We start from the raw sequence: 25,547 nt of genomic DNA on the forward strand, positions 1-25,547 counted from the left end.
CAAACACACAGAATGCCCATAGTAGCCCGACAACTGGACTGCTGAATTGGGCTGGATACTGGCCTCCATCTTGGAGTGAGATCTCCAACTCCTAAATGACCAATAGGAGAGCAGCGCTCGCGCAACACCAAAGTGAGGCTGATGTCAGCATCTCGGCCGCCAAACAATCACAGGCTCGAAGAGAGAGGCCAGTATCTAGCCCAATTCAGGCCCAGTTGTTGGGCTATGCTTGTAGCAGTGATTTGATGTGCGACTTCCTGCTCATAACTGACTCTGGCGCCCTCTGCTGCAGGGAGTCTTTTCCTGCGCCGTTTTATTTTGGAAAATTGCAACAACTTTTTGACAGCTGAGAATTTCAAGGGGGAGCTTTGTTGCACTCATCAAATAACCACTTCTCTTCTTCTCTCCTACAGTCTGAAAAGACTAGCCCAGGGAGGCGGTCCTCCCCCTGACCCAACTCCAGGTGGCGCCAAACCCAAAACCCAGTAAACACTTGTGGACAAAAACTTAGAGAAGCTCACAGAGTTCCAGGCTGTCACTCAGATGTCTTACCCAGCAGTCTGTGCTCTGAACTCCAGGGAACGCAGCTCCAGACACTAGGGGAGGGAGGGGAGGTTATTTAACGGGAGGCTGACTGGGTCTAGCCATGGCACGTGGTTTTCTAACTGTATCTAGGGTGCGGGGTTAGAGGTCGATGTTGAGACTCTTGCTGCAGACATCAGAGACCTTCTGATGGACACGTTGTAGGAAACGGCTCGTCTCACTGAAAATATTCAGTTTTTATGATATTAATATATTTCAAAAAGTGTCTTAGATGACTGACAGCTACAATCCAAATGAGGCCGGACATGGAAAGTTGTGTGTATATAGGAAACCTGTGCACTCCCCCACTGACTGCTGCACACCTGTGAACTGCCCAAAGTCAGCTGATGATATGAATTATTGCTGTAAAGAGGTGAGAGGAGTGTTTGAACACAAACACACACACCAAGCTCACTTCTCCAAAAGAAATCACCGCAGCAGAAATCTGGCATATTCGGGCAGGTTCAGACACAAAACCCAAAAATTCCTTCGTTCATTTATTTATTTATTTTCCTTAATGGAGAAAAGTGCAGCTCATTAGAAAATGGACAGTTTTCCACAACCAGAACGGGAATGGTTTGTTTAAATTATTCAGTATATTGCACAGTGAAAGTTACCGAAGCAGCCAAGTGCATCGTGGCCTCAACTAAATATTTGTAATTTTGAGTTACTGAGTTTTGCATCTGAACCCTTCATATGCATTTTCACACCTGCCCACCTGTTTGTGGATATGAGAATCATTTCTGACACACATCATTGACTGAATTTGCTACATAGCAGCTGCTATTAAAAATCACATTTGTTTTATTTTGAAAATACTGTTTAGTTTCATTCATATTGTCTGGTTGAGTTTCTCTAGTCGTGATGGATGAGAACAAGTTTGGTGCAATTATTTGGGAGGTGGGGGGGTGTGGCAGGGGTCATAAATGATGGAGCAACATTTTTAAAAAAGAAATCTGGATGACATCAATAAGGACATTTCAAAGAATGAGCCAGGTACTATTTTTTTTATTTATTTATTAGTTTGTTAACCTTCGAAATTTTAATACATGAATTTGTAATGACGTAATTTAATTTAAAAAATAAAACAATAATTTGGGCTTCTTTATATGAGAGTTTCTAAAATGCTGCCCTTTGAACTCAGAGTGAAAGCTAATATCTACAGCATAGATAGAAATTAATTTAAAACTGTAAACAATGGCGTAGATAAGTATACCTTTAAATATAACACAACTAAGTTATTGCTTCTGCAGCCAGTTTTCTTCAGACAAGTCCGGAGATGGACACGTGGACATTTCCAAGTCAATGAATGTCTTGATCTGATATACACACAGTGTGGTTCTGTACGGGAAGTCTGTCTGGAGGAGGCAGTTCTCAAAAAGTGTGACCGTGCAAGAAGGAGAAGAGTGAGGAAAGACGCAGAAACACCTAGATAATTCTGTCAGAGTTATTGGCTTCTGTGGCTGTGATTGAAGAAACTGTACAACAGTGTACATGTAAATAAAGTCCAAGACATACAGTATTCAGAGACTTGGAAATGCTCATCAATCAATCAATCAATTTTTTTATATAGCGCCAAATCACAACAAACAGTTGCCCCAAGGCGCTTTACACTGTAAGGCAAGGCCATACAATAATTATGTAAAACCCCAACGGTCAAAACGACCCCCCTGTGAGCAAGCACTTGGCTACAGTGGGAAGGAAAAACTCCCTTTTAACAGGAAGAAACCTCCAGCAGAACCAGGCTCAGGGAGGGGCAGTCTTCTGCTGGGACTGGTTGGGGCTGAGGGAGAGAACCAGGAAAAAGACATGCTGTGGAGGGGAGCAGAGATCGATCACTAATGATTAAATGCAGAGTGGTGCATACAGAGCAAAAAGAGAAAGAAACAATGCATCATGGGAACCCCCCAGCAGTCTACGTCTATAGCAGCATAACTAAGGGATGGTTCAGGGTCACCTGATCCAGCCCTAACTATAAGCTTTAGCAAAAAGGAAAGTTTTAAGCCTAATATTAAAAGTAGAGAGGGTGTCTGTCTCCCTGATCTGAATTGGGAGCTGGTTCCACATCCTGTGGAACCAGCTCCCAGGGGATGGATACCATGTATCCATCCCCTGACGTGTCTGAAGAAAACCATCTATAAACATAATAACTTTGTGCTGTTATACTTAAAGGTGTACATACTTACACTTGGGGATGTGATGGTCTACTAGTGAAGCGTTGTGCTTGAGACCAGCAGATCCTCAGTTCAAACCCCAGCCTGACCTGAGAATCACTAAGGGCCCTTGGGCAAGGTCCTTAATCCCCGAGTTGCTCCTGGTGTGTAGTGAGCACTTTGCATGGCAGCACCCTGACATCTGTGTGCATGAGTGTGAATGGTGAATGTGAGGCATAACTGTAAAGCACTTTGAGCGTGTGATGCAGATGGAAAAGCACTATATAAATGCAGTCCATTGTTTTGACTTTTAAATTTTAATTTTATTTATGCGATGTTGTAGACATTAGTTTTCACACTGAATTTGAAGGGCATCGTTTTAGAAATTTTAATATAAATAAGATTGATTTTTTTTTTTTATGTCATTACAAAATTTGGACGTGAAAAACTCAAGGGTTCATAAACCTTCGAGCACCGCTGTAAGTCATTTGTGTCAATTACTTACGGTAATTTGTAACTGCAGGTGTGTTTGCATTCTTCAGATTGTTACTTTATTCTTTAAAAAGAATATTAATATACATGCTGCACTGTGCAAAGGTTTTATGCAAACTAAATTTTTTCTAATGTATTGTTTGATGTTTTTTCTTTATTGGTGGGTCAACAAAAACCAACCAACACAGTCAAAAATTTAAAAAAAAATATTTGGGAAGAGCAGATTAAATAAAATCAGATTTTTATTTGCATTTAATGAGTAATTGCAGAACAGCATCATAAAAATTTTTTAAGGTAAAATGTGGTCACAGATTTTCTTTTTTAATTAATGGATTCATTTTGCGAACTTAGACTTTGAGAATCTTTGTGGTCTTAGTTAAAAGTTTTGGCAATACTGACTGTGCCTAAAACATTTGCCCAGTGCTGTATACTGTGGTTGTAACGAAAAAGATGATAAATATGAGGGACTAATCACCCTGTTTGATTCTGTTATTTTATGTCAGTTCCCAAAGCGATCTTAATCTTATGTTACACTTTCTGTGTTTGTCATGTGGCAGCAATGGGTTGAAATGAAATTGCAGGAAGTTAATTTTATGTGTGGGGGTGGCACAGGTGAGAGCTGGTTAGGTCATGATAATTAAGTTTTCAGATGCTGTTAATGTGTCTTTCTGCAGCCTGGGAGGAAACCTGGAGGAACACGTGAGTGAATTACAGCAGGTGCCTTTCTAACTGCAGGTCGCAATGCATGATGGGATACATGGGGATAATTCAGATTAACCACTTCTCATATGCCTGACCTTTGCCTTCCTGAGAACAGTGTTTTGTACAGACAGCAAACGAATTGAAGGGGAAAAATGTGAATAAATGCAGAAGCTTCCATACAGCTACATGATAACATTCTGTCAGGCTTTGGTTTGGGTCCACTTGTCCCCTCAAATGGATGTTTTGCTGCAAATCAAAGTTATTCTAAATGTGCACTTTTATGCAAACATTGTAACAGAAAGAATTCTGTCAACTTTAAAGGGGTCATATTACACAATATCTTCTAATTAAACTTGACTGGGCTTTCATGTATCACCCTCAAGAGTCTCACAGTTCCACATATGTGAATGCAGAAACTCCTCTCATAAGCAATATTTAGACCTTAAACAGCTTGTTTGATACATCTGTGACATATGTCACAGAAATCCATATCTGGGCTGTTGTTTCCGCTGTAAGACACACCCACACAGTCAGTGGTATGGACTGTTCAGCCAAGACGGAGAGCTCTGAAGTGATTACAATCCGTGACAACTGCTTGGCTAGTTCAACACAAGCAGCCACTTGTGGGGGGGGGTGAACGTCATCACAGTAGTCTCATTAGCCTCCTAGTTTTCTATTGAGCTGAAATCACTGTGGTGAGGGTAAAACCATGACAAATTGAATCATGTGGAAAGTTGCAATTATTTTAGAGGTGAACTGCAACCAACTGTGCAAACTGGCATGAAAGAATGTTATAACATTGTAGTAAATGTTGGTGTTTTTCCCTTATGCTACGCCATTGCAGACCCAATAGTTGCACCTTACCACATCTATGTTGCTATGAGTTTAGTGAAAACTAAACACAGAGACAGAAACTATTAGAACTGCGTGAATGTTGTTGGCATTGGCGTGCTGCAGCAGTATGTCGCATCATTTTTTACAATGTTATTGATTTAAATTTATCGATATTAACTACTCCCATGTATGGGTAGAACTGCGCGACATCTCAGACGTAAAACTGGCATAAATACGGTGTAGGAAGCATGAACAAAGTTGAAATTCTACCACCAAAGTGATGATAGAGTGTGTGTGTGTGTGTGTGTGTGTGTGTGTGTGTGTGTGTGTGTGTGTGTGTGTGTGTGTGTGTGTGTGTGTGTGTGTGTGTGTGTGTGTGTGTATATACTTAGAGCTCTGGGCAAAATTTTGTTGTACCTGCATTAATGGTAAATGTCCACCAGGTGGAGATATTGCTCTATTTCAATAAACGAGTACAGGCACACAACAAAACTGTTGCTTATAGTAATGTATGTATGTGTGTATATATATATATATATATATATATAAACCACTGTACATAATACCAGGTTTCCATTACAAATATGCACAAAAGTTAAGCTATAATTTTGCCAAAGCACTATGGCAAAATTACAGTATATCTATTGAGTGATGGAATGCGCCTACTGGGTTTTGTTGTTTCACAATAACTCATTCTAGCAAGGCTCTCATGAGAACAGTAATGCCAAGCTAAGTCCTGCTAATTACCATTTATTTTGTTTTTGTTTTAACAAGCTCTCTCTGTCTCTTGATCCATACACACGTACCATGGCATGTACTTTAGAATGCCATATGACGCTTTCTGTACATCATGAGCTATATTAGCGGTTTGTAGTTTTGGAGAAATAGGGCTTTTTGAGTTGCCTGAAAAACCACCTTATGCGAATAGTAAAACTTTGTGATAGGTGAGGATTTTCGAAATACATGTTTCTGTTAAGTACATTTTCAATTCACTTATTCAAATGATGAAATGGATACACACGCATACACAATCCCTTCAGAGGGGGGGGCAGTTCGTTCTCATTTAAAGCAACAGGCACGCAAACAAGTAATTTCTTCCTGAGTTTCTGTAATGTTTTAAGCGACCTGTTGACCAACATTAACCTCTTAAAACTCATAATGTGACCCCTTTAACACACTTTAGCCTTCAGTCACCTGAGCACAAACTCACTGAACATATGGGGGCTTTGAGACCGACAGCACCCTCTAGATAAACTCCCACAACACCATATGGCAACATATTTTGTGAAGGATCCTTTTCCACCAAAGTTTTAGTTCCACCCAGGTTCCTGCACTTAATTTCGAACCACTCAATTTCAGGCTAAAATGAATTTGTTTGGAACCTAAAAAGTCTGTTTCCTTTTGGATCCAGAGAAATATCTGGGAATGATGTCAACATCTCAGTTAAAAGCACTTCCTTGTCTCATTTGACTGCCTCTGCTGCAAGTTATTAGTGTTCTATTACAAAATGAAAGCAGAACCTTTCAGGTGGAAATGTGCCGGAGACTTGGAGCAGTGAAGATTTTGTGGAAACACTTCATGTTTGTTCTGGATGCCATTTTTCAACTGTCTGTACACGTACAATGCATGAGTGAGAGAGTACATGTGAACCATGAGCAGGTATATTATACAGAAGTGTAAGTAGACCAATTTTAGGAATAATAAAAGGACCCAGGGTAATTGTGTCTGAATTTTCCTTAAAAGTCACCATACTGTCTGTTTTTGATTGTCAAATCACAATTTAACACAAGGAGCAACTGCAGCAAATTAATTCTTTGTTATTCCATGATACCGTAGTTCTGTGTGGCCTTGACATCTGATCAATTTGGTCCAAAATTTAACCATTTTAACCTCGACTAACCCACAGCCGTTCCAACATCTTTAATCCATACTGACTTTAAAATGAAAATCAGCACCTCCAAATCCGAGGTCATGGTTCTCGACCGGAAATAGGTGCTTTGCCCTCTTCAGGTCGGTGGAGTGTCCTTGCCTCAAGTGGAGGAGTTTAAGTATCTCAGTGTCTTGTTCACGAGTGAGGGACGGATGGAGCGAGAGATCGATAGACGGATCGGTGCAGCATCTGCAGTGATGCGGTCGCTGTATCGGACCGTCGTGGTGAAGAGAGAGCTGAGTAGGGGGGCAAAGCTCTCGATTTACCGATCGATCTACGTTCCGATCCTCACCTATGGTCATGAGATTTGGCTCATGACCGAAAGAACGAGATCGCGAGTACAAGCGGTCAAGATGAGTTTCCTCTGCAGGGTGGCTGGGCGCTCCCTTAGAGATAGGGTGAGGAGCTCGGTCACTTGGAAGGAGCTCGGAGTCGAGTCGCTGCTCCTCCAGGTCGAAAGGAGTCAGTTGAGGTGGCTCGGGCATCTTTTCCGGATGCCCTCTGGACGCCTCACTGGAGAGGTGTTCCGGGCACGTCCCATTGGGAGGAGGCCCTGGGGAAGGCCCTGGACACGCTGGAGGGACTACATCTCTCGGCTGGCTTGGGAACGCCTTGGGGTTCCCCCAGATATGCTGGTGGAGGTGTGTGTGGATCAGGAGGTCTGGGCGGCTTTGCTTGAGCTGCTGCCCCCGCGACCTGACTCCGGAAAAAGCGGAAGAAAATGGATGGACTTTAAAATGTTTGTTAAACATTTCTGATCTTGACTTATTCCTTTCAAGGTTCAGTTTTCTTCGATCTTTCTCAAAATAATATCACTTTGCATCTTGACTGGCCTTTAATCCTTTCACCAAATTTGATCCAAATAAGAGCAAAAGTCTTTGAATTCTGTTGTTCACACATGGACACACACACAGGCCTGACAGCAATACCCCTGAATGTGCTACCATGTGGCGAGGGCATCGTGCTTTGAGGTCATTATAGTTTTTAGATTTTGATTTGTTAGGTAGACCGTTAAAAAATATTCAACTGCAAACCTACTGAATTAAAAGAATCTGGATGACAGATCCTGCAAACCTAAAATACCCAATCAGATTAATCAGGATTAAAGCATAAAGATCAAGGTTAAAAGGCAAAATACACCTCGATTAGGATCAATGACCAAAGGCAAGATCCACCCATTGATTGTTATTATTGGAGTAAAGATCATTAATCAAAAAGATCTTGGATCACAGCTGAAATGCAGAATCTGGATCAGAGAAATTTGCATTAAATAACAACTCCAAGGTAAAATCCACCCCTTTATCCAGGCTGTATTCAAATGTAATCAATTCTTCTTTGACCTAAGGTCAGCCTGTCCACCAAATTTCACTGAAACCCATTCATGTCCTTTTGAGATATCTTGTTGATGGCCTGGCTAAAAGAAACGACAGCATGACCTCGTTGTTGGAGATCGTTATCAAAGTTCTTGTAATTCACGTTTGTTCTCTCCTCTTACCACAAGGGGGAGACATTTTAAACCATAACTTCCATTGTCTGAAACATCACCAGGATGACTTCATTCTGATCTCACAAAGCTGTACCTTTGAATTTTGCAGATTTCTTGAATTCTGCAGCAGACACATTTTGAAGCTGCTGTCTGTTCCTTTATATGCTTTACTGGCCCCAAATTAAAGGGCATCAGGAGATCTGACTGAGTGAAATTGAATCATTTTAGGTGTTTCTCCTGGAGAGGACAAGTCTGGACATGTTCCACAGGGTCAAACCACAAGTGAAAAGAACACGTTTGTGTGATCCACCAGACCTGTCCAGGACTCAGCTGAAATGGTCTAGATTCAAGATATTAATTATTTTTCATAGACTGAGGGCAGCACCAAGCTGAGTGACTGAATCCTAAAATATTGGATCTTGCCTTTGATCATTGATTGTGTCTCCTTTGAACCTGATCAATGGGAGTATCCTGCCTTTGATAACTGATCCTGACCCATTTGATCTCGATCAAAGAATGGTGGAGCCTCATGATCATATATTTGTTTCATCTGTATTGCTCCCAGTGTTAGAGGTGGGCGATACCGGGAATTTTGGTATTGATCTGGTACCAAGTAAATACAGGCCCAGTATCGCTGATACCGATACGATACTTTTTTCATATTTAAGCTTCATAGATCCAAAGGATCCAAAAGACCTAGGATAGAATTTTGCCAAACATTGTACGTGACAACAAAATATTTTATCACAATCAACATTTTTGTTTAAAAAAATATCACAACACAATTTAAAACAAAATCTCCTGAGGTAGAGAGCTGACAAATCATAATACAAGGGTGCACTGCTCCGTGTTGTGTGACACAGCGCAGTGCTGCTCTTATAGACAGAGAGTAGACTTTGATAAATCTGCTTGTGCAGCAGTCAGTGCATGCGGGAGAGAAAAAAAGCTTGAGTATTGATCTTTTACACGAGGATCGTTCAATATCAATACCAGCGTTGGTATCGATATTATCGAAATTAGGATCGATCCGCCCACATCTGCCTAGTGTGTAGTGAGCACCTTGTATGGCAGCACCCTGACATCGGGGTGAATGTGAGGCATAACTGCAAAACACTTTGAGTGTCTGATGCAGATGGAAAAGCACTATATAAATGCAGTCCATTTACCATTTATTTCCTCTGTGTGTGTGTGTTGGACCAGTGCTCTCAAGATTAAAAGATCTACTGTGATTTGTAAATAATATCAGATCTACACAATAAAGCTTCCAAAAAAAAAAAAAGAATGCTTATTTGGTGTCATGTCATTTGGTGTCCAGGTTTAGGGTTTCCTAACACTGATAGGAAAGGTCATGTACAAGGAAGTGGCTATTCGTGCCTTTTATTTCTAAAATCATCTATCTGGAATGAAACCTTATTTCTATAGTGGTCCTCAAAACTTACTCTTTGTTCACTTTTCAATTACATAAAGCGTAATTAATTTAATAGTAATTAAATCCACCCAAGACCAGGAAGATATAATGGAATACTTTTTTGTTACTATTGGCTAACTTAATTTCATTATTGCTATTTTATTTGTTTGTTTGTTTATTGTGGGGACTACAGTGGAAATAAACATCCATTCAAAAAAAAGCTTTATTGTGTTATTTTAAAACAAAAGCCGTTCGATGATGTGCAGTCAAGTGGGCGGGGACCGTATGTAAATCTGTGGACGTCACGTCTTAGCCCCGCCTCGCCCTGTGAACTGCAGCAGACGGCGCTCGTGACCAGAGATACCGGAGCTTTGTTCGTGACCTTCCGCGGCGGGTTTGACACTGGTCGTGTGGATCGGTTTTAACACTTTGTGGAGGACTTCCGTCCTTATGGTTGCTCCTGCTTCTGTCCCCCGAGGACGCTGTCGGTGACCGTCACCTCCTGTGACCACCATGGACTACGGAAGGACCATGGCCCCGCCGGTGCCCCCGCACAACCCCAAACCCGCCCGGGCCGGACAGGCGCCGGAGCGGCTGCTGAAGTGCGTGCTGCTCGGGGACGGAGCGGTGGGTAAAACCAGCCTGGTGGTCAGCTACACGACGAACGGATACCCGACGAAATACGTCCCCACCGCGTTCGACGACTTCTCAGGTGAGCCGCCGGCTGTGGAAGCACATTACTAAAAGACAAAAGGTGACGCCAGCTCTGGAAACAAATAATGGCAAAATAACAAAACAAAACGTTGAGATATTGAGGAAAAATGACTTTCTAAATGGAAAAGCCTCGCAATTATGTCGCCGAGTTAAAATTGCGACTATGCCTTTCAACGATTGTATTTTCAATTAACTCTTTATGACTTAAAATTATATATATATATATACACACACACACATACTCAACAAAAATATAAACACAACACTTCTGGTTTTGCTCCCATTTTGTATGAGATGAACTCAAAGATCTAAAACTTTTTCCACATACACAATATCACCATTTCCCTCAAATATTGTTCACAAACCAGTCTAAATCTGTGATAGTGAGCACTTCTCCTTTGCTGAGATAATCCATCCCACCTCACAGGTGTGCCATATCAAGATGCTGATTAGACACCATGATTAGTGCACAGGTGTGCCTTAGACTGCCCACAATAAAAGGCCACTCTGAAAGGTGCAGTTTTATCACACAGCACAATGCCACAGATGTCGCAAGATTTGAGGGAGCATGCAATTGGCATGCTGACAGCAGGAATGTCAACCAGAGTTGTTGCTCGTGTATTGACTTCATTTCTCTACCATAAGCCGTCTCCAAAGGTGTTTCAGAGAATTTGGCAGTACATCCAACCAGCCTCACAAGCGCAGACCACGTGTAACCACACCAGCCCAAGACCTCCACATCCAGCATGTTCACCTCCAAGATCGTCTGAGACCAGCCACTCGGACAGCTACTGAAACAATCGGTTTGCATAACCAAAGAATTTCTGCACAAACTGTCAGAAACCGTCTCAGGGAAGCTCATCTGCATGCTCGTCGTCCTCATCGGGGTCTCGACCTGACTCCAGTTCGTCGTTGTAACCGACTTGAGTGGGCAAATGCTCACATTCGCTGGCGTTTGGCACATTGGAGAGGTGTTCTCTTCACGGATGAATCCCGGTTCACACTGTTCAGGGCAGATGGCAGACAGCGTGTGTGGCGTCGTGTAGGTGAGCGGTTTTCTGATGTCAATGTTGTGGATCGAGTGGCCCATGGTGGCGGTGGGGTTATGGTATGGGCAGGCGTCTTATGGACGAAGAACACAGGTGCATTTTATTGATGGCATTTTGAATGCACAGAGATACCGTGACGAGATCCTGAGGACCATTGTTGTGCCAACATCCAAGAACATCACCTCATGTTGCAGCAGGGTAATCCACGGCCCCATGTTGCAAGGATCTTGGAAGCTGAAAATGTCCCAGTTCTTGCATGGCCGGCATACTCACCGGACATGTCACCCATTGAGCATGTTTGGGATGCTCTGGACCGGCGTATACGACAGCGTGTACCAGTTCCTGCCAATATCCAGCAACTTCGCACATCCATTGAAGAGGAGTGGACCAACATTCCACAGGCCACAATTGACAACCTGATCAACTCTATGCGAAGGAGATGTGTTGCACTGCATGAGGCAAATGGTGGTCACACCAGATACTGACTGGTATCCCCCCCCCCCCCAATAAAACAAAACTGCACCTTTCAGAGTGGCCTTTTATTGTGGACAGTCTAAGGCACACCTGTGCACTAATCATGGTGTCTAATCAGCATCTTGATATGGCACACCTGTGAGGTGGGATGGATTATCTCAGCAAAGGAGAAGTGCTCACTATCACAGATTTAGACTGGTTTGTGAACAAAATTTGAGGGAAATGGTGATATTGTGTATGTGGAAAAAGTTTTAGATCTTTGAGTTCATCTCATACAAAATGGGAGCAAAACCAAAAGTGTTGCATTTATATTTTTGTTGTGTGTGTGTGTATATATATATATATATATATATATGTGTGTGTGTGTGTGTGTATGTATATATGTGTGTGTATGTATTGCACACACACATTTTAACAATTTTACTTAACCTTGATTTAGAAGGGTTAAATTCTGCCTTTTTCCAGTCAGTTTTACTTAAATTTTATTAATGCATTACAACTTGAATTCACTGTCTGATAATTGCGATTTAGAAAGTGGAAGCTCTGAATGAGATAATGTTAATTAAAAGTACACAGTATGTTTAGCAGAGTAACATATACTCTGCCAGGATAACATTCGATCTCAGTCCAAATAGAGTAAAATGCACTCTATTATAAAGTTAAATCAGCTCTACCGTCTTTTCGAACCATATTTTTCAACTCCAATAAGAGTCATTCACAGCATGATAGTTGATTTTACCCTGTGATAGAGTATATTTAACTCTCTTTGGAGTGGGACCAAATGTTATCCTTGCAGAGTATGTTTTGCTCTGCAAAATTTACTGTGTATGTTTTTAAGATGTTTTGAAGTCTTAATTTTGAGATAGTCTGGAGACTTGTTGCTGTTTTTAAATATTCATTGATTGTTTATCCCGTTTGGTGGACACTAGCTTCAATACAGCAGAAAGTTTAACTAGAGAAAACCAACAATGGATTTCTACATAAAAGCATTTTTTTTTTCTGATTTTCTAACTTTTACGAAATTCTGACTTTTGTAATGCTGTCATTTTTCCTTAGCTTAAATTTGACATAGGTGATAGTTACTTCTTACAAAGTATACATTTTCACATAATTATGACTAACAAAGCTCAGGTTGTGATTTAGTGTAACATAATAGTGATTTTGAAATTCTAAGATCATTATTTAGATTAAGTAATTGGATTTGCTACATCAGAGATTTTATTCACATTTTGCCAAATTAGATTATTGCACATTGTGTGGGTTCACCTTGTTCCTCATATAATGAGTCCATTTTAGATTCTATGGGAGAATTTTAATTAATGCTTCAAAACTGTAATGTTCTTAATACTACTACTACTAATAATGATATTAAAGCTATATCACCTGACAAGGTAATAACACTTAATTTCACAGTAACTTGTATTCATTTTCTTATACATATTTCACCTTGTCTCCTGATAATTCCATTGTTATAACAAGCCATATGTGTTTTCTATTTCTTTCATTCAAGTTTTAAAGTCTGCACAGTTTTTGCTTTATGATGTTTCCATTTGGCACAGTTCCATTTTCCAAATCACCTCACTTGCTCCAGGACTCTTCCTTGTTTAGTGAGGAATATAAGGACAGACTGAATCCTTTCAGCATGTACAATGTGTTCTATTGTTGCCATTAAAATAAACAACTTGTTGATCACCTTGAGTGCTTTGTGACAGGGATCTCACTTTCTTCTTGTCATTTGTCAGTAGTGATAACAAAGGCATTTACCCTCTAAATACCCTTGCAGTTGTCAGTGGAACGCTGATAAAAAGTAACTTTGCAATTTTTTTTTACTTTCTATGTCCAGCCGTAGCCCTAAAGGCTCAAAATGACTACATGTGCCAAGCCAGTACCAGAGAATGCAATATTTGACATTTTTGATCCCAGCATACAGTGAAGAAGATGTAGGGTCCAGTCTGGACAGGCTACCAGTCCATCACAGGTGTAACGTGTACAGATGAACAACTGTTCGCGCTCATGTTTACAACCTGTAATTAACCTTTGCTCAAACAGACTGAATTGCAGTTAGGTCCATAAGTATTTGGACAGCCACAGTGTTTTGGTTGTTGTGCCTATGTGCACCACCGCAATAAAGGTGAAATGAAACGGGCAATGTGCAGCTGTAGTGTGGACTTTCATCTTTCATTCAAGGGATTTAACAAAAATATGACAGTAAAGATTTTGGTGGTGCTGCCATTTTGCTAGGTGGTCCCTCCATTTTCAGGGTCCATACATAATTGGACAAACTTATGTAAGGGTTATGTTTTATACAAAGTCATGATCTTTGCAGCCAGCTTTCTTTAGATAAGTCAAGGGATGGATAAATGAACATTCACTGACATCAGTAATTAAGAAATGTAAACTATACTCAACAAAAATATAAACGCAACACTTTTGGTTTTGCTCCCATTTTGTATGAGATGAACTCAAAGATCTAAAACTTTTTCCACATACACAATATCACCATTTCCCTCAAATATTGTTCACAAACCAGTCTAAATCTGTGATAGTGAGCACTTCTCCTTTGCTGAGATAATCCATCCCACCTCACAGGTGTGCCATATCAAGATGCTGATTAGACACCATGATTAGTGCACAGGTGTGCCTTAGACTGTCCACAATAAAAGGCCACTCTGAAAGGTGCAGTTTTGTTTTATTGGGGGGGGATACCAGTCAGTATCTGATGTGACCACCATTTGCCTCATGCAATGTAACACATCTCCTTCGCATCATCTGTGAAGAGAACACCTCTCCAACGTGCCAAACGCCAGCGAATGTGAGCATTTGCCCACTCAAGTCGGTTACGACAACCAACTGGAGTCAGGTCGAGACCCCGATGAGGACGACGAGCATGCAGATGAGCTTCCCTGAGACGGTTTCTGACAGTTTGTGCAGAAATTCTTTGGTTATGCAAACCGATCGTTTCAGCAGCTGTCCGAGTGGCTGGTCTCAGACGATCTTGGAGGTGAACATGCTGGATGTGGAGGTCCTGGGCTGGTGTGGTTACACGTGGTCTGCGGTTGTGAGGCTGGTTGGATGTACTGCCAAATTCTCTGAAACGCCTTTGGAGATGGCTTATGATAGAGAAATGAACATTCAATACATGAGCAACAGCTCTGGTTGACATTCCTGCTGTCAGCATGCCAATTGCACGCTCCCTCAAATCTTGCGACATCTGTGGCATTGTGCTGTGTGATAAAACTGCACCTTTCAGAGTGGCCTTTTACTGTGGGCAGTCTAAGGCACACCTGTGCACTAATCATGGTGTCTAATCAGCATCTTGATATGGCACACCTGTGAGGTGGGATGGATTATCTCAGCAAAGGAGAAGTGCTCACTATCACAGATTTAGACTGGTTTGTGAACAATATTTGAGGGAAATGGTGATATTGTGTATGTGGTAAAAGTTTTAGATCTTTGAGTTCATCTCATACAAAATGGGAGCAAAACCAAAAGTGTTGCGTTTATATTTTTGTTGAGTGTATGTTACGCTGTAGCAAGTCTGTGTGGAGTAGAAAGTTCTCAAAAACTGAGTGATCATGCAAGATGGAGACTAGTGGGGGAAGACACCCAGGATAGCGCTTCATAGGGATCTTGGGATGTTTTGGGAACATGTGCAAAGTGGAAAATTTAGCCTTTGCAGCTTAATTGTGCAGTGGAACAGAGAAGGATTTTCTTAAAAGGAGAAAGTTTGCCAGAAGGCACATGGGAGACACTTGGCAATCAAGCTCATGGGGAACCTGCACCTCTCTGATTGGCAGAGGCGTGAATGTCACTGAGCTTTTGGATTGCACAACTCTCTGTTGTCAGCATTGACCCACAGACCTTCTGTTCTCTGTGGGAATAGCCACATCTGTTGCAGTGGCTCTGAGGCATACATTGTCTGTCACCCAGTCTAACACAGAGGACTTGTCCCGTTGGGGCCCTTTCACTGGTGATGTCACTTTTCTGTGCACGAAATCAGAGCAGTCCCCTTGACAGCCGACTGCTGAGCAGTTACGCACTCACACAGGTGGCAGAAACACGAGAGAGTAGAAAATCCAAGACTGATTGCATATCAACCTTTAAGAAGAGAATACGCAATGGCATCCCTCGCTCATTTTCCTTCCTGCTTCCTGTTGTCAGAGCGGGGTGCCGCCATGGCTGTCGGACTACATGAGTAGTTCCAGCAAACTCTTTGATCAGGTGGTATGACCGAGCGTACACTCCAGTAAGTGTTTCCATGTGCCTGCTGCTCTGCATTGTGCCGGCTCTGTTGAAAAGAATAAACGGCCCCATAATGAAGCTTGCCGTAAGATGACTCATCCACTTTTCCAGTCTGGAAAAAAGACGTTTATTGGAAGAGAATCACTGAACAAACAAAATCTGTTTTTGTTTTTGCCCGTTAATAGACATCACTGGAATCTGTCAAGACTCAGCAAGGAACAAAGCTCTGCGAGTAAAATCTTATTGTAGTCGTAACAGTAACTGGCAGAGTGGGTGGGCGAGGCCGTGCAGGGGGTCTTTGTGTTTACAAATGGCAGGAATTTGTTTGTTCCAGTCAATAATCAGGCATGTGGGTGGGCACGTGGTAAAGCCGGGACATACTTTGAGGTAGTGGGTGCACAACCCCACTGGACCAGGTCGGAAAAGCCTCTCTATGATAGGCCGTGTTGAGACCATGACCTATGTCTGGGGTGGGTGCCAAACTGTTGGCAAATGAAAGCCTATGGTACCCCAAACAACATAGTTTTTCACAAATGTGAATTTTGAGCATTAGTGAGAACCACTTGCCCAAAATGCACATTAAGATACACATAAGCACCTTTTCTTCATCCAAAGATGACTCATCCTGTTCACTGTAGGCAGCCATGTTGTCACCACACGTCATTGACTCGCTGTGTTACGGTGATTGTCATTGGTCAATTGCTTATAATCAATGGACCGATTGGTTAGTTCCGTTCAAGGCTTAGTGGGTATTTTTATCATGTAAACAATGAATGAAAAATTTGAATTACTCATTAATGTGCCTAGATATTGCGTGTGAACAGTAACTGAACATTTCCTGTAATATTCTGTACCAAATATACAAAAATCATCCTCACCATTTTTAAAGGTCACGTTATACATATCTTGTATACATGATAATTGAACAGGATCCATTTGCTGTTCAGCACATTTTGAACTGGACTTCCGAAATGAGTATATCTCAGATAAGTTTGAATTTGATCTTGTAAAGTAATCCTTAAAGGGGGGGTGTCGGGTTTTTCAACTTGGGCTCTATTTTTAGATGTTTTTGGGTTAATCTTTGTACTTGAGACAAATATGCTTTTTAATTGGTCCCATTATTGATTTAGAACGGTAACACCATCATGGGCTAAACGGCTATACAATGTACACTCACAGTAAACCTTCTTGTTGCCACTGAACAGGTGAAAATGTCATTAGAAGTGTACATAAGCATGAAGACAATCCTACAGATATGTGTATGTTTATCTCATTAAATGCAAAGAGCCTTTTTTAAACAACCGTTTACCTTCGTCCGTTTCTTATGTGGCACACCGCTTTTCATGAAGTCATACACGTCGAATGTCTTCTGCATGAGCAGGGCTGGAGCCCCTCATCAACATCCGCTTTTAGCTTCCATAATTATTTAATTGTGCTAAAAATAAACGATGCATAGCACAAAACACAGATCACTTATTTTTAGCTCACACACAAGCACCTGAGTACCAGTTATGTGCACATCTATGTGTAGCTGTCTAACCCATGACAGTGTTATTGTTCTATATCCGTGCTGGACCAATTCAAATCATTTTTGTCCCATGTGAATAGGTGAACCCAAAATTAACTAAAATGAGCATCCAAGAGCTCTCCACTTTAGTGAACAGAGTATTGATTTATTTATTGATTGATTCTGGTACTTTATCAACACCCAGTCACCATAGTTTTTTGTTAGTGTCAGCTGGCTCTTTTTATATTCCTATCTAACCCATCAGCCACAAAAAAAAAAAAAACACATCAATATTTGGGCTATGTAAATTATAGACCTTCCAGCTCTTAATTTTTTAAAGCAGAACTGCCAACAGTCTATCAAAATCGCAGTGTGGTAGCACACCTCAGTCAGCAACACAGCTGGTTGTTTTCATCTCTAAAAACAGCATGAGAAGATAAACCACATACAGGATTGAATGTCTCCCAAATTATCAACTAAAGTGACTGAACCAACATGGTCAATACGAGTATGCCTTATTCTCATTGTTGTGATCCTTTTTTTTTGCCCATGTACTATGTATATGAAAGAAATACATTGAATAAAGTTTAAAAGCAGCCTTTAAGTTGCATCGCTCAACTGAGCAGTCAATACAAGACTGTCACAGCTTTTGAACTTTTGAACCATTTTTGAGATTTAAATTGTATTTATTTATTTAATCCTCGGCTGCTACCTACTATTGTGAGGTGGAGGCTGAATGTACCGTGGTTGCAGTCCTGTGGACAGCTGTGACTTATTTTCTGTCTCTTTGTATCCACAGCTGTAGTTCAGGTGGATGGGAACCCTGTCAGACTCCAGTTGTGTGACACTGCAGGACAGGTGAGTTATGTTTTTAATCCCAACTACATACAAACGCCACATGGTTTTTACATCACCAGCACATTTTGTTTTGTTTTCCACTTTTCCTCACGGCTGTATGTCGCCACTGGGATTCCCCCTGCACCACAAGATAAGTTTTACATCTCTTGAATGTAAGGCTCAGGCAGTTCTCTTCCTCATGTAGTTCTCTTCTTTGGGACCCCTTGAATATAAATTCCATGTTTTTTTTTTTTGTTGTTGTTTGTTTTTTGTTTGTTTGTTTTTTTGTAATGTGAAAAGCAACTACTTTCTTGCACATGAGGCAGGCAGCAGTGCTTTAAACTGAATGTGGAGAAAATTTTCTGTGTGTGTATTTATCAGAGGTGGGACAAAATCACTGTCAAGTCATCAATCTGCAAGTCCCAAGTCAAATCACAAATCAGCTTGCAAACAATTGGTGGTCATTGTGACTTGAGACTTGACTTGGGACTAGCTGATTGATGACTTGAGAGTGACATGACGGTGACTTCTTCCCTATATATATATATATATATATATGTGTGTGTGTGTGTGTGTGTGTTCACGCACTCTGCATCCAGAAAATATTCATAGCGCTGCACTTTGTCCACATTTGTTTATGGTACAGCCTTATTCCAGAATGGATGAAATTCATTTTTTTCCTCAGAATTCTGCACACACACACAATACCCAATAATGACAATAAAAATAAGTTTGCGATTTTTGCAAATTTAAGAAATCACACGTAATTAAGTATTCACAGCGTTGGCATGAAGCTCAAAATTGAGCTCAGGTGTATCCTGTTTCCACTGATCATCCTTTAGATGTTTCTACAGTTTAATTGGAGTCCACCTGGGGTAAATTCAGTTGATTGGACCTGATTTGGAAAGACACACACCTGTCTACATGTAAGGTCCCACAGTTGACAGTGCATGTCAGAGCTGGGGAAGGGTACAAAAACATTTCTGCTGCTTTGACGGTCCTAATGAGCACAGTGGTCTCCATTATCTGTAAAATGGAAGAAGTTCTGATCCATCAGGACAACTCTGTGAATGGCCTTGAGTGGCCCAGCCAGAACCCAGACCTGAATGTGATTGAACATCTCTGGAGAGATCTGAAAATGACTGTGCACCGATGCTTTCCATCCAGCCTCATGGAGCTTGAGAGGTGCTGCAAAGAGGAATGGACAGTACTGCCCAAAGATAGGTGCACCAAGCTTGTGGCATCATATTCAAGAACACTTGAGGCTGTAATTGCTGCCAAAGGTGCATCAACAAATTATTAAGCAAAGGCTGTGAACACTTATGTACGTGTGATTTCTTAACTTTTTATTTTTTAATACATTGGCAAAAATTTCAAAGAAACGTTTTTCATTATGGGGTGTTGTCATTAGTATTATTGTTGTCTTCAAAAGTATACCTTTACACAAAGGTGGGTCTTCTGGGTGTGGCCCTGTACAGTGCCTGTTACCAGGGAAAACTGGCGTGAGAGAAATCCATGTGGAAGCACTGATTGGTAGCCTTGGTACGAAGTGTATCACATGTGCTTATCTATCAGAAACAAACTTGTTGGATTTGTGAAGCAAAGCAGAGCATAAATATGGTTTAATAACATGCATCATGGCACTGGTGGTGAACTAGCAGTAAACATTGGCAGAGCAGTGGCTGTTAGCTCTGTCGGTACGGCGCTTATTAAGTGCGGCAAGACTGAACACAGACCCCATACGATCAATCAAAAACGTGCGTTGATCAGGTCTAATACCGATTGCTGTGATAAGATCCCTGTTGTGAAATCTGGAGTGTTTCCATGCCACCAAATGAAACAGAGTTCTCAATACATAATGAAGGACATACTGTTCAAACTTGATATGTCATACAACTACACCAGTATATTGGCTAATTTTCACTGTTGCTTTGGAAGGTTTGACCAGTGCAGTATATAAAAGGCAACTAAATAAAAAATACGTCAGCTGTTAAAGCAAAATAAAAATGAAGTTATGGTAAACTGATTTCTACACATTCGGAGGAAATGAATAATAAAGCGATGAAAATGCAAAATGAACTATGAAAGGCGAGGGTAAGTCGACACAGGCAGCAATCCTGGCAGTGTTACTGGCTTATTATGTTGGTAGGATAAACTTGGAAGGAACAGGTTGTGCAATGGTGTTTCTGTTGCTTGGGGCCATGAGTGTTCGTTTTATAATCGAACTGAATAGAACCCTGCCCTGGGAGCAGCATATTTGACATTCACTAGCTCTGCCAGTTCTGCAGGGAATCAAAGACATCTTGGCTGTAAAGCGGCGACAGGCCTTTGAACAAGTCTCTAATACGTGTAAAACCTCCCAGCATGTTCCAGGCTGCACACTGTGTTTGAACTGAACACATGCAGACAAGCTTGGACAAACACAGGCAAATAAATATGGGCAAACACTGGTACAGTGTCATAAGTGCAGACCTTGTGCCAAAAACCAATTGGGGGGAGTGGGGGGGTGTCAAGAAAAGGATAAAGAGGTTGATACAGATGATAACCGCCACCACCATCACTCATAAACAACACTGTTGCTTGCACAGACGGCGATGCGTCTGTATATTCTGCAGACGGGGCGACGTCATCCGATTGCAAAAGCAGAACGTACAGAGAAAACTCTGAAAGCACTAAGTGTCTGCTGCATTTGTTGAATTTGTGTTGTCTGCTACCGGGAATGAGCGTGTAAAGGAAAATAAGGGGATTTTTGTGTCCAGCATCTTGCTGGAATTAATCTGTGTGCCCCACAGATGGGGGAGGAGTTTATTAGGCAAAGCCGCGTGGCTCCAGAGTGCTAATTTAAGAGAAATCCCTGGTCTGTTTTGACCAGTGTTGGCCTGTTAACTGGTGACCATTGTCATACATTCAAGCTGTCAATTACTGCATCCATCGAAAAGGTTCCGTTTTTACCTGGGACTGATTATTGTTTCAGTTGTTTGTTAGCAGCTCAGTTATGAATTGTTTTTCATGAAAGTTGTTGGAAAGTTTTGGTTTGACTTGGAGCAAAAACTACAAAAATTTGAGGCAGATTCAGTTCCAAGGATGGACCAAGGAAATTGAAACATTGTGAGACTAGAGCACCGCGCTGGTAGAGCGCAAACCTCCACCAACACTAGTTTCCAATTCCACAAATTTTTACCTTGGAAAAAATTTTCAAGGTGAAAGTTCTTCTAGAAGTGACTTTTCATAAGCTAAACTAGTCAGGAGTGTCAGGAGTATGTGTTTAGTACATTCGCTTGAATCAAAGTTTTTTTGTGGTGTAGTCAGGTTTTTTGGGGGTTTTTTTTTTTCCAGTTTTATCAGTTTCTGAATTCTTTGTCAGATAATTTTGACCAAGCATTGGTTGTCTCCAATATGCATAATTTCTCATTGCTTTTTGGCACTTGGTTTCCAACTGATAACTGGAAGACAGACAAAACCTCTATCCAGTTTTGGTGGTAGGCTGTTCACAATCAAACAAACGGGCGGAAACATTTCCTCTGCACAACTTCATTGGTGGAGTTAATAAGCAGCTCTCACACCTGGCTGAGCTTGGAGCCAAATATTCCCAACTCTGCGTGGCTAGCGAGTAGCTCAGGAAGGGGGCGGGGTGTGTGTTGTGCTGCTTTGAATGGTTCAACAAACTGTAGAAAAGTTGGTTGAACATATACCAGTTTTAAGCATGTTAAGTTTGCCAGAGGTTGACCAGACTTTAGGCTGCCACAGCCCACCTTGTGGTCAGAATGGCACAGTGCAAACTGTGTCCAATTTTCAAATGGCGATTGGAAAGAGTTAACTTGTTGCATCAAGAGTTGAGTTCGCTCAGAGTGTACACCAAGTCACACCAGGTCTGCTCCGGGTGGTGTGGACCAGTCCAAGGCAACTAGGAGTCCGATGAAGATCCGGGGAAAACTTTTACGAGTGGTGTGTCTGCTTATGAGAACTCTGCGCTGAATGAGACTAAGTGATGGCTAGGTAGAGCAAGTCAGCTGAGGTGCACGTTACATTGCGATACAGCGTGAAGCTTGGGGTGGGTTTAAGAGCTGCTGAAAGGATCAGTGTTCCTGGAACAAAATCAACAGATGGACAATAAACAGGTGTTACGCATCTGTTAATAGTTGTTGAATGTATGCACTCTGCTGAGTGCCTTTCTGGGTTCTGTAATTGGATAGTGTACAAATGAGTTAGATGATTAACTGTATCATATTGTGGATTAATGTAAATCAGATGTACAAAGTGGAACTGGCTGTGTTCAGGCTCATTCTGTGTATCAGGGAGCGGTTAGTCGAGTTATGAGTAATGATGGTGTCGACCGTTTTTCAAGGATGAATCAGGGCAGATTTGACAGCAGAGTTCATCTTAGGTAATTAATTGGGGCTGCACTTCATATCTGTGTGCACTTCATATTTGTCTTAACCTGATCTTAGTCAATGGATAACATTTCAATGAAAAATTTGAATTTCTTGGGACAGGTCTGCCCACAAATTATGTGTGTGCAAAGCTGTAACTATAATATTGAACAGCCGATGCAAAATGTGAGCTGGCGACACAACAGAGAATCTGGAAATTTAGTTGGCTCATGTAGCTGAAGGCAAAACTGTGCAAATACTTGAATTTTAACATAATGTTGGAGTGAAAACAGCCCACATGGCACAATTCTCTTCTCCTGCCTTTGCTTAGCTCACTATCTGTTCCAGTTTGTTGTTTTTTTTTCAGCAGAAACCCACAACTTAATCAAGGACATAAGCTTTAAAAAAAAAAAATCATTTATTGGAAAAACAGAACTAGTGTTTGGTTTGGTGTCACAGCATGTGGGTCAACGAAAATGAGAGTCACTTAGAGACGCGTCCACCTCATGTATCTTCTGGATGAAACCAAGTCAATGATTTTTATTATTTGCTTTTTTGTTCATTTTTTAACTGTATTTGTTGGTTTGTACGATACATTTGTATTTGGTGTTGGTTTTAATGTAAGAATTTTTTTAATTTTATTATTTCATTTGTGTTTTCATGTTTTATCATGAACGTTGAAATTTCTTGACTGAAAGTGCTTTAAAGATATTATTATTACATTACTGAAATTTTGTGAGGTTTTAGTTGTAAAAATCATGAACACCACCACATTGTTCTGTCTTTCTCTATCAGGACGAGTTTGACAAACTTCGCCACTTCTGCTACCCTCGGACTGATGCCTTGCTGCTGTGCTTCAGTGTGGTCAGCCCCGCCTCCTTTCAAAATGTCGGCGAGAAGTGGGTCCCCGAAATCCGCCGTCGCTGCCCTTTCACTCCCATCCTGTTGGTGGGGACGCAGTGTGACCTGCGGCAGGATGTCAAGGTTCTGATCGAGCTGGCGAGGCGGCGGGAGAGACCCGTGCTTGAGGAAGATGCCAGGTCGCTTGCGGACAAAATCGGCGCAGTGACGTACATTGAGTGCTCAGCATTAACCCAAAAGAATCTGAAGGAGGTGTTTGACATGGCTATCGCTGTCGGGCTGCGGCACTCTGATCAGAGAGCGCGGCGGGAGAGGAAAGTGCGTAGCACAGCTGATAAGATGAAGACTCTCTCCAAGTCGTGGTGGAAGAAATATGTGTGCATCCAGTAAGGAGAGAGTAGCGTGGTAAAACTGAAAGTGACTTTTTCAGGGTGACTGCGTTAAGGAGTTGGATGTACAACTGCTTCTCTCAAAGATCCCAGTGGGGCAACGGTTCAGTGGAGGCACAACAGTCCTATCATTGTTGGGCATAGCTGGGGTTAGTTTCATTTTGACCAGAAATGATCCCGTCTTGATTTCTGTTGACACCCAATAATAAAGAAATAACCACTAACTGCTCCTCTGAGCCAGTATGAACTCTAAATATGACTGTGACCAGCGCTCAACCAAAAAATTAATGGAATTAATAAGATTTTATCATATATGGAATGCATATCACATTGGTTCAAGGAAATTTGAGTTGATTTGATGAGGAAGTGTTCAGATGGCCACATGTACGAGGTCTATCAGAAAAGTATCCTACCTTTTTATTTAAAAAAAAAACTATATGGATTTGAATGACGTGCGATTACACCAGTCATGCTTGAACCCTCGTGCGCATGCGTGAGTTTTTTCACGCGTGTCGGTGACGTCATTTCCCTGTGGGCAGGCCTTGAGTGGTCCCGCCCTCTCGGCTGAATTCCTTTGTTTCACACGCTGCTCCAGACGGCGCGCGTTGCTTTATCATAATTTTTCTGGACCTGTGAGGATTATCCGAGTGGACACTATTCGAGAAATTAAGCTGATTTTCGGTGAAAAGTTTAACGGCTGATGAGAGATTATGGGGTGTTTCTGTCGGTGTAAGGACTTCCCATGGAGCGGGACGTCCTGCAGCGCTTCCAGGCGCCGTCGTCGGCCTGTTTCGAGCTGAAAACATCCTAATTTAAGGCTTAATTCAACCAGGACGTCGTGAGAAAACAGAGAAGATTCAGAAGAGGCCGGCATGAGGACTTTATGTGGACATTCCACTGTTTAAGGACATTTTTTAATGAAAGACGTGCGCGCAAATTCGCCGAGTCGTTTCCGTGACGACTCGGCGAATCTGTGTGCACCACGACAGGAAAAACACCTCCATGTTGAAAACCATTTGTGAAATTCAGGCGGCTTTTGATGGCTTTCAACAAGTGAGTAACTGAGAAATTGTTTAACAGCTTGGGCATGTTCCAACTTGCCCGTTAAGGTTTCCAACGGAGGTGTTTTTCCTGTCGCGACCCCCCCCCTCCCCCCCCCACGGTCTGGTCCAGCCCGACATGCGACTCTGCCCGCACGTTCTTTCATTACAAAATGTCCGTTAACAATGGAATGTCCGCATAAACTCCTCATGCCGACTTCTTCTGAAAGTTCTCTGTTCTCTGACGACTTACTGGGTCAACAGAGCCTGAAATGTGGAAGTTTTCAACTTGAAACGGCGAGACGCTGCCGCCTCGAAGCGCAGATCGCCATCAGGCGCCATGGGCCGTCCTTACGGCGACACTACCAGACCAAAATCTCTCATCAGCCGTTAAAATTTTTACCGAAAACCAGCTGAATTTATCAAATGGTGTCCACTCAGTTGTGCCTTACAGTTTTGAAAAAATTTTGATCAAAC

At 41.7% G+C, this 25,547-nt stretch overlaps 2 protein-coding genes across 4 annotated transcripts in view; both read left to right on the forward strand.

Moving 5' to 3' along the window:
- The window catches only part of rtn2a (reticulon 2a), a 76,414-nt gene extending 74,897 nt beyond the window's left edge, over positions 1–1,517 (forward strand). For all 3 annotated transcript variants that reach the window (XM_034169241.1, XM_034169240.1, XM_034169242.1), the window contains 2 exons: positions 414–1,073; positions 1,111–1,517. In XM_034169241.1, coding sequence (XP_034025132.1) covers positions 414–489 — 76 coding nt within the window. In that variant the 3' untranslated portion in view covers positions 490–1,073; positions 1,111–1,517. The remainder of the gene's footprint in view (positions 1–413; positions 1,074–1,110) is intronic.
- Positions 1,518–9,936: 8,419 nt separating this feature from the next.
- Positions 9,937–24,314, forward strand: rhoub (ras homolog family member Ub). Its single transcript, XM_034169243.1, has 3 exons — positions 9,937–10,299; positions 18,373–18,431; positions 23,576–24,314. The coding sequence occupies exons 1-3, from the start codon at positions 10,101–10,103 to the stop codon at positions 24,029–24,031; spliced, it is 714 nt and encodes a 237-aa protein (XP_034025134.1). The 5' UTR covers positions 9,937–10,100; the 3' UTR covers positions 24,032–24,314.
- Positions 24,315–25,547: the final 1,233 nt, after the last annotated feature.

This window comes from Thalassophryne amazonica, chromosome 4, assembly GCF_902500255.1.
Source record: "Thalassophryne amazonica chromosome 4, fThaAma1.1, whole genome shotgun sequence".
NCBI classification, from domain to species: Eukaryota; Metazoa; Chordata; class Actinopteri; order Batrachoidiformes; family Batrachoididae; genus Thalassophryne; species Thalassophryne amazonica.

Excerpts from the sequence above, each read along its gene's own strand:
- rhoub (XM_034169243.1), top strand. The coding sequence starts at position 10,101 with ATGGACTACGGAAGGACCATGGCCCCGCCGGTGCCCCCGCACAACCCC. Across the intron at positions 10,300-18,372 it reads CGCGTTCGACGACTTCTCAG|CTGTAGTTCAGGTGGATGGG; the intron begins GTGAGCCGCCGG and ends TTGTATCCACAG. Across the intron at positions 18,432-23,575 it reads TGTGTGACACTGCAGGACAG|GACGAGTTTGACAAACTTCG; the intron begins GTGAGTTATGTT and ends TTTCTCTATCAG.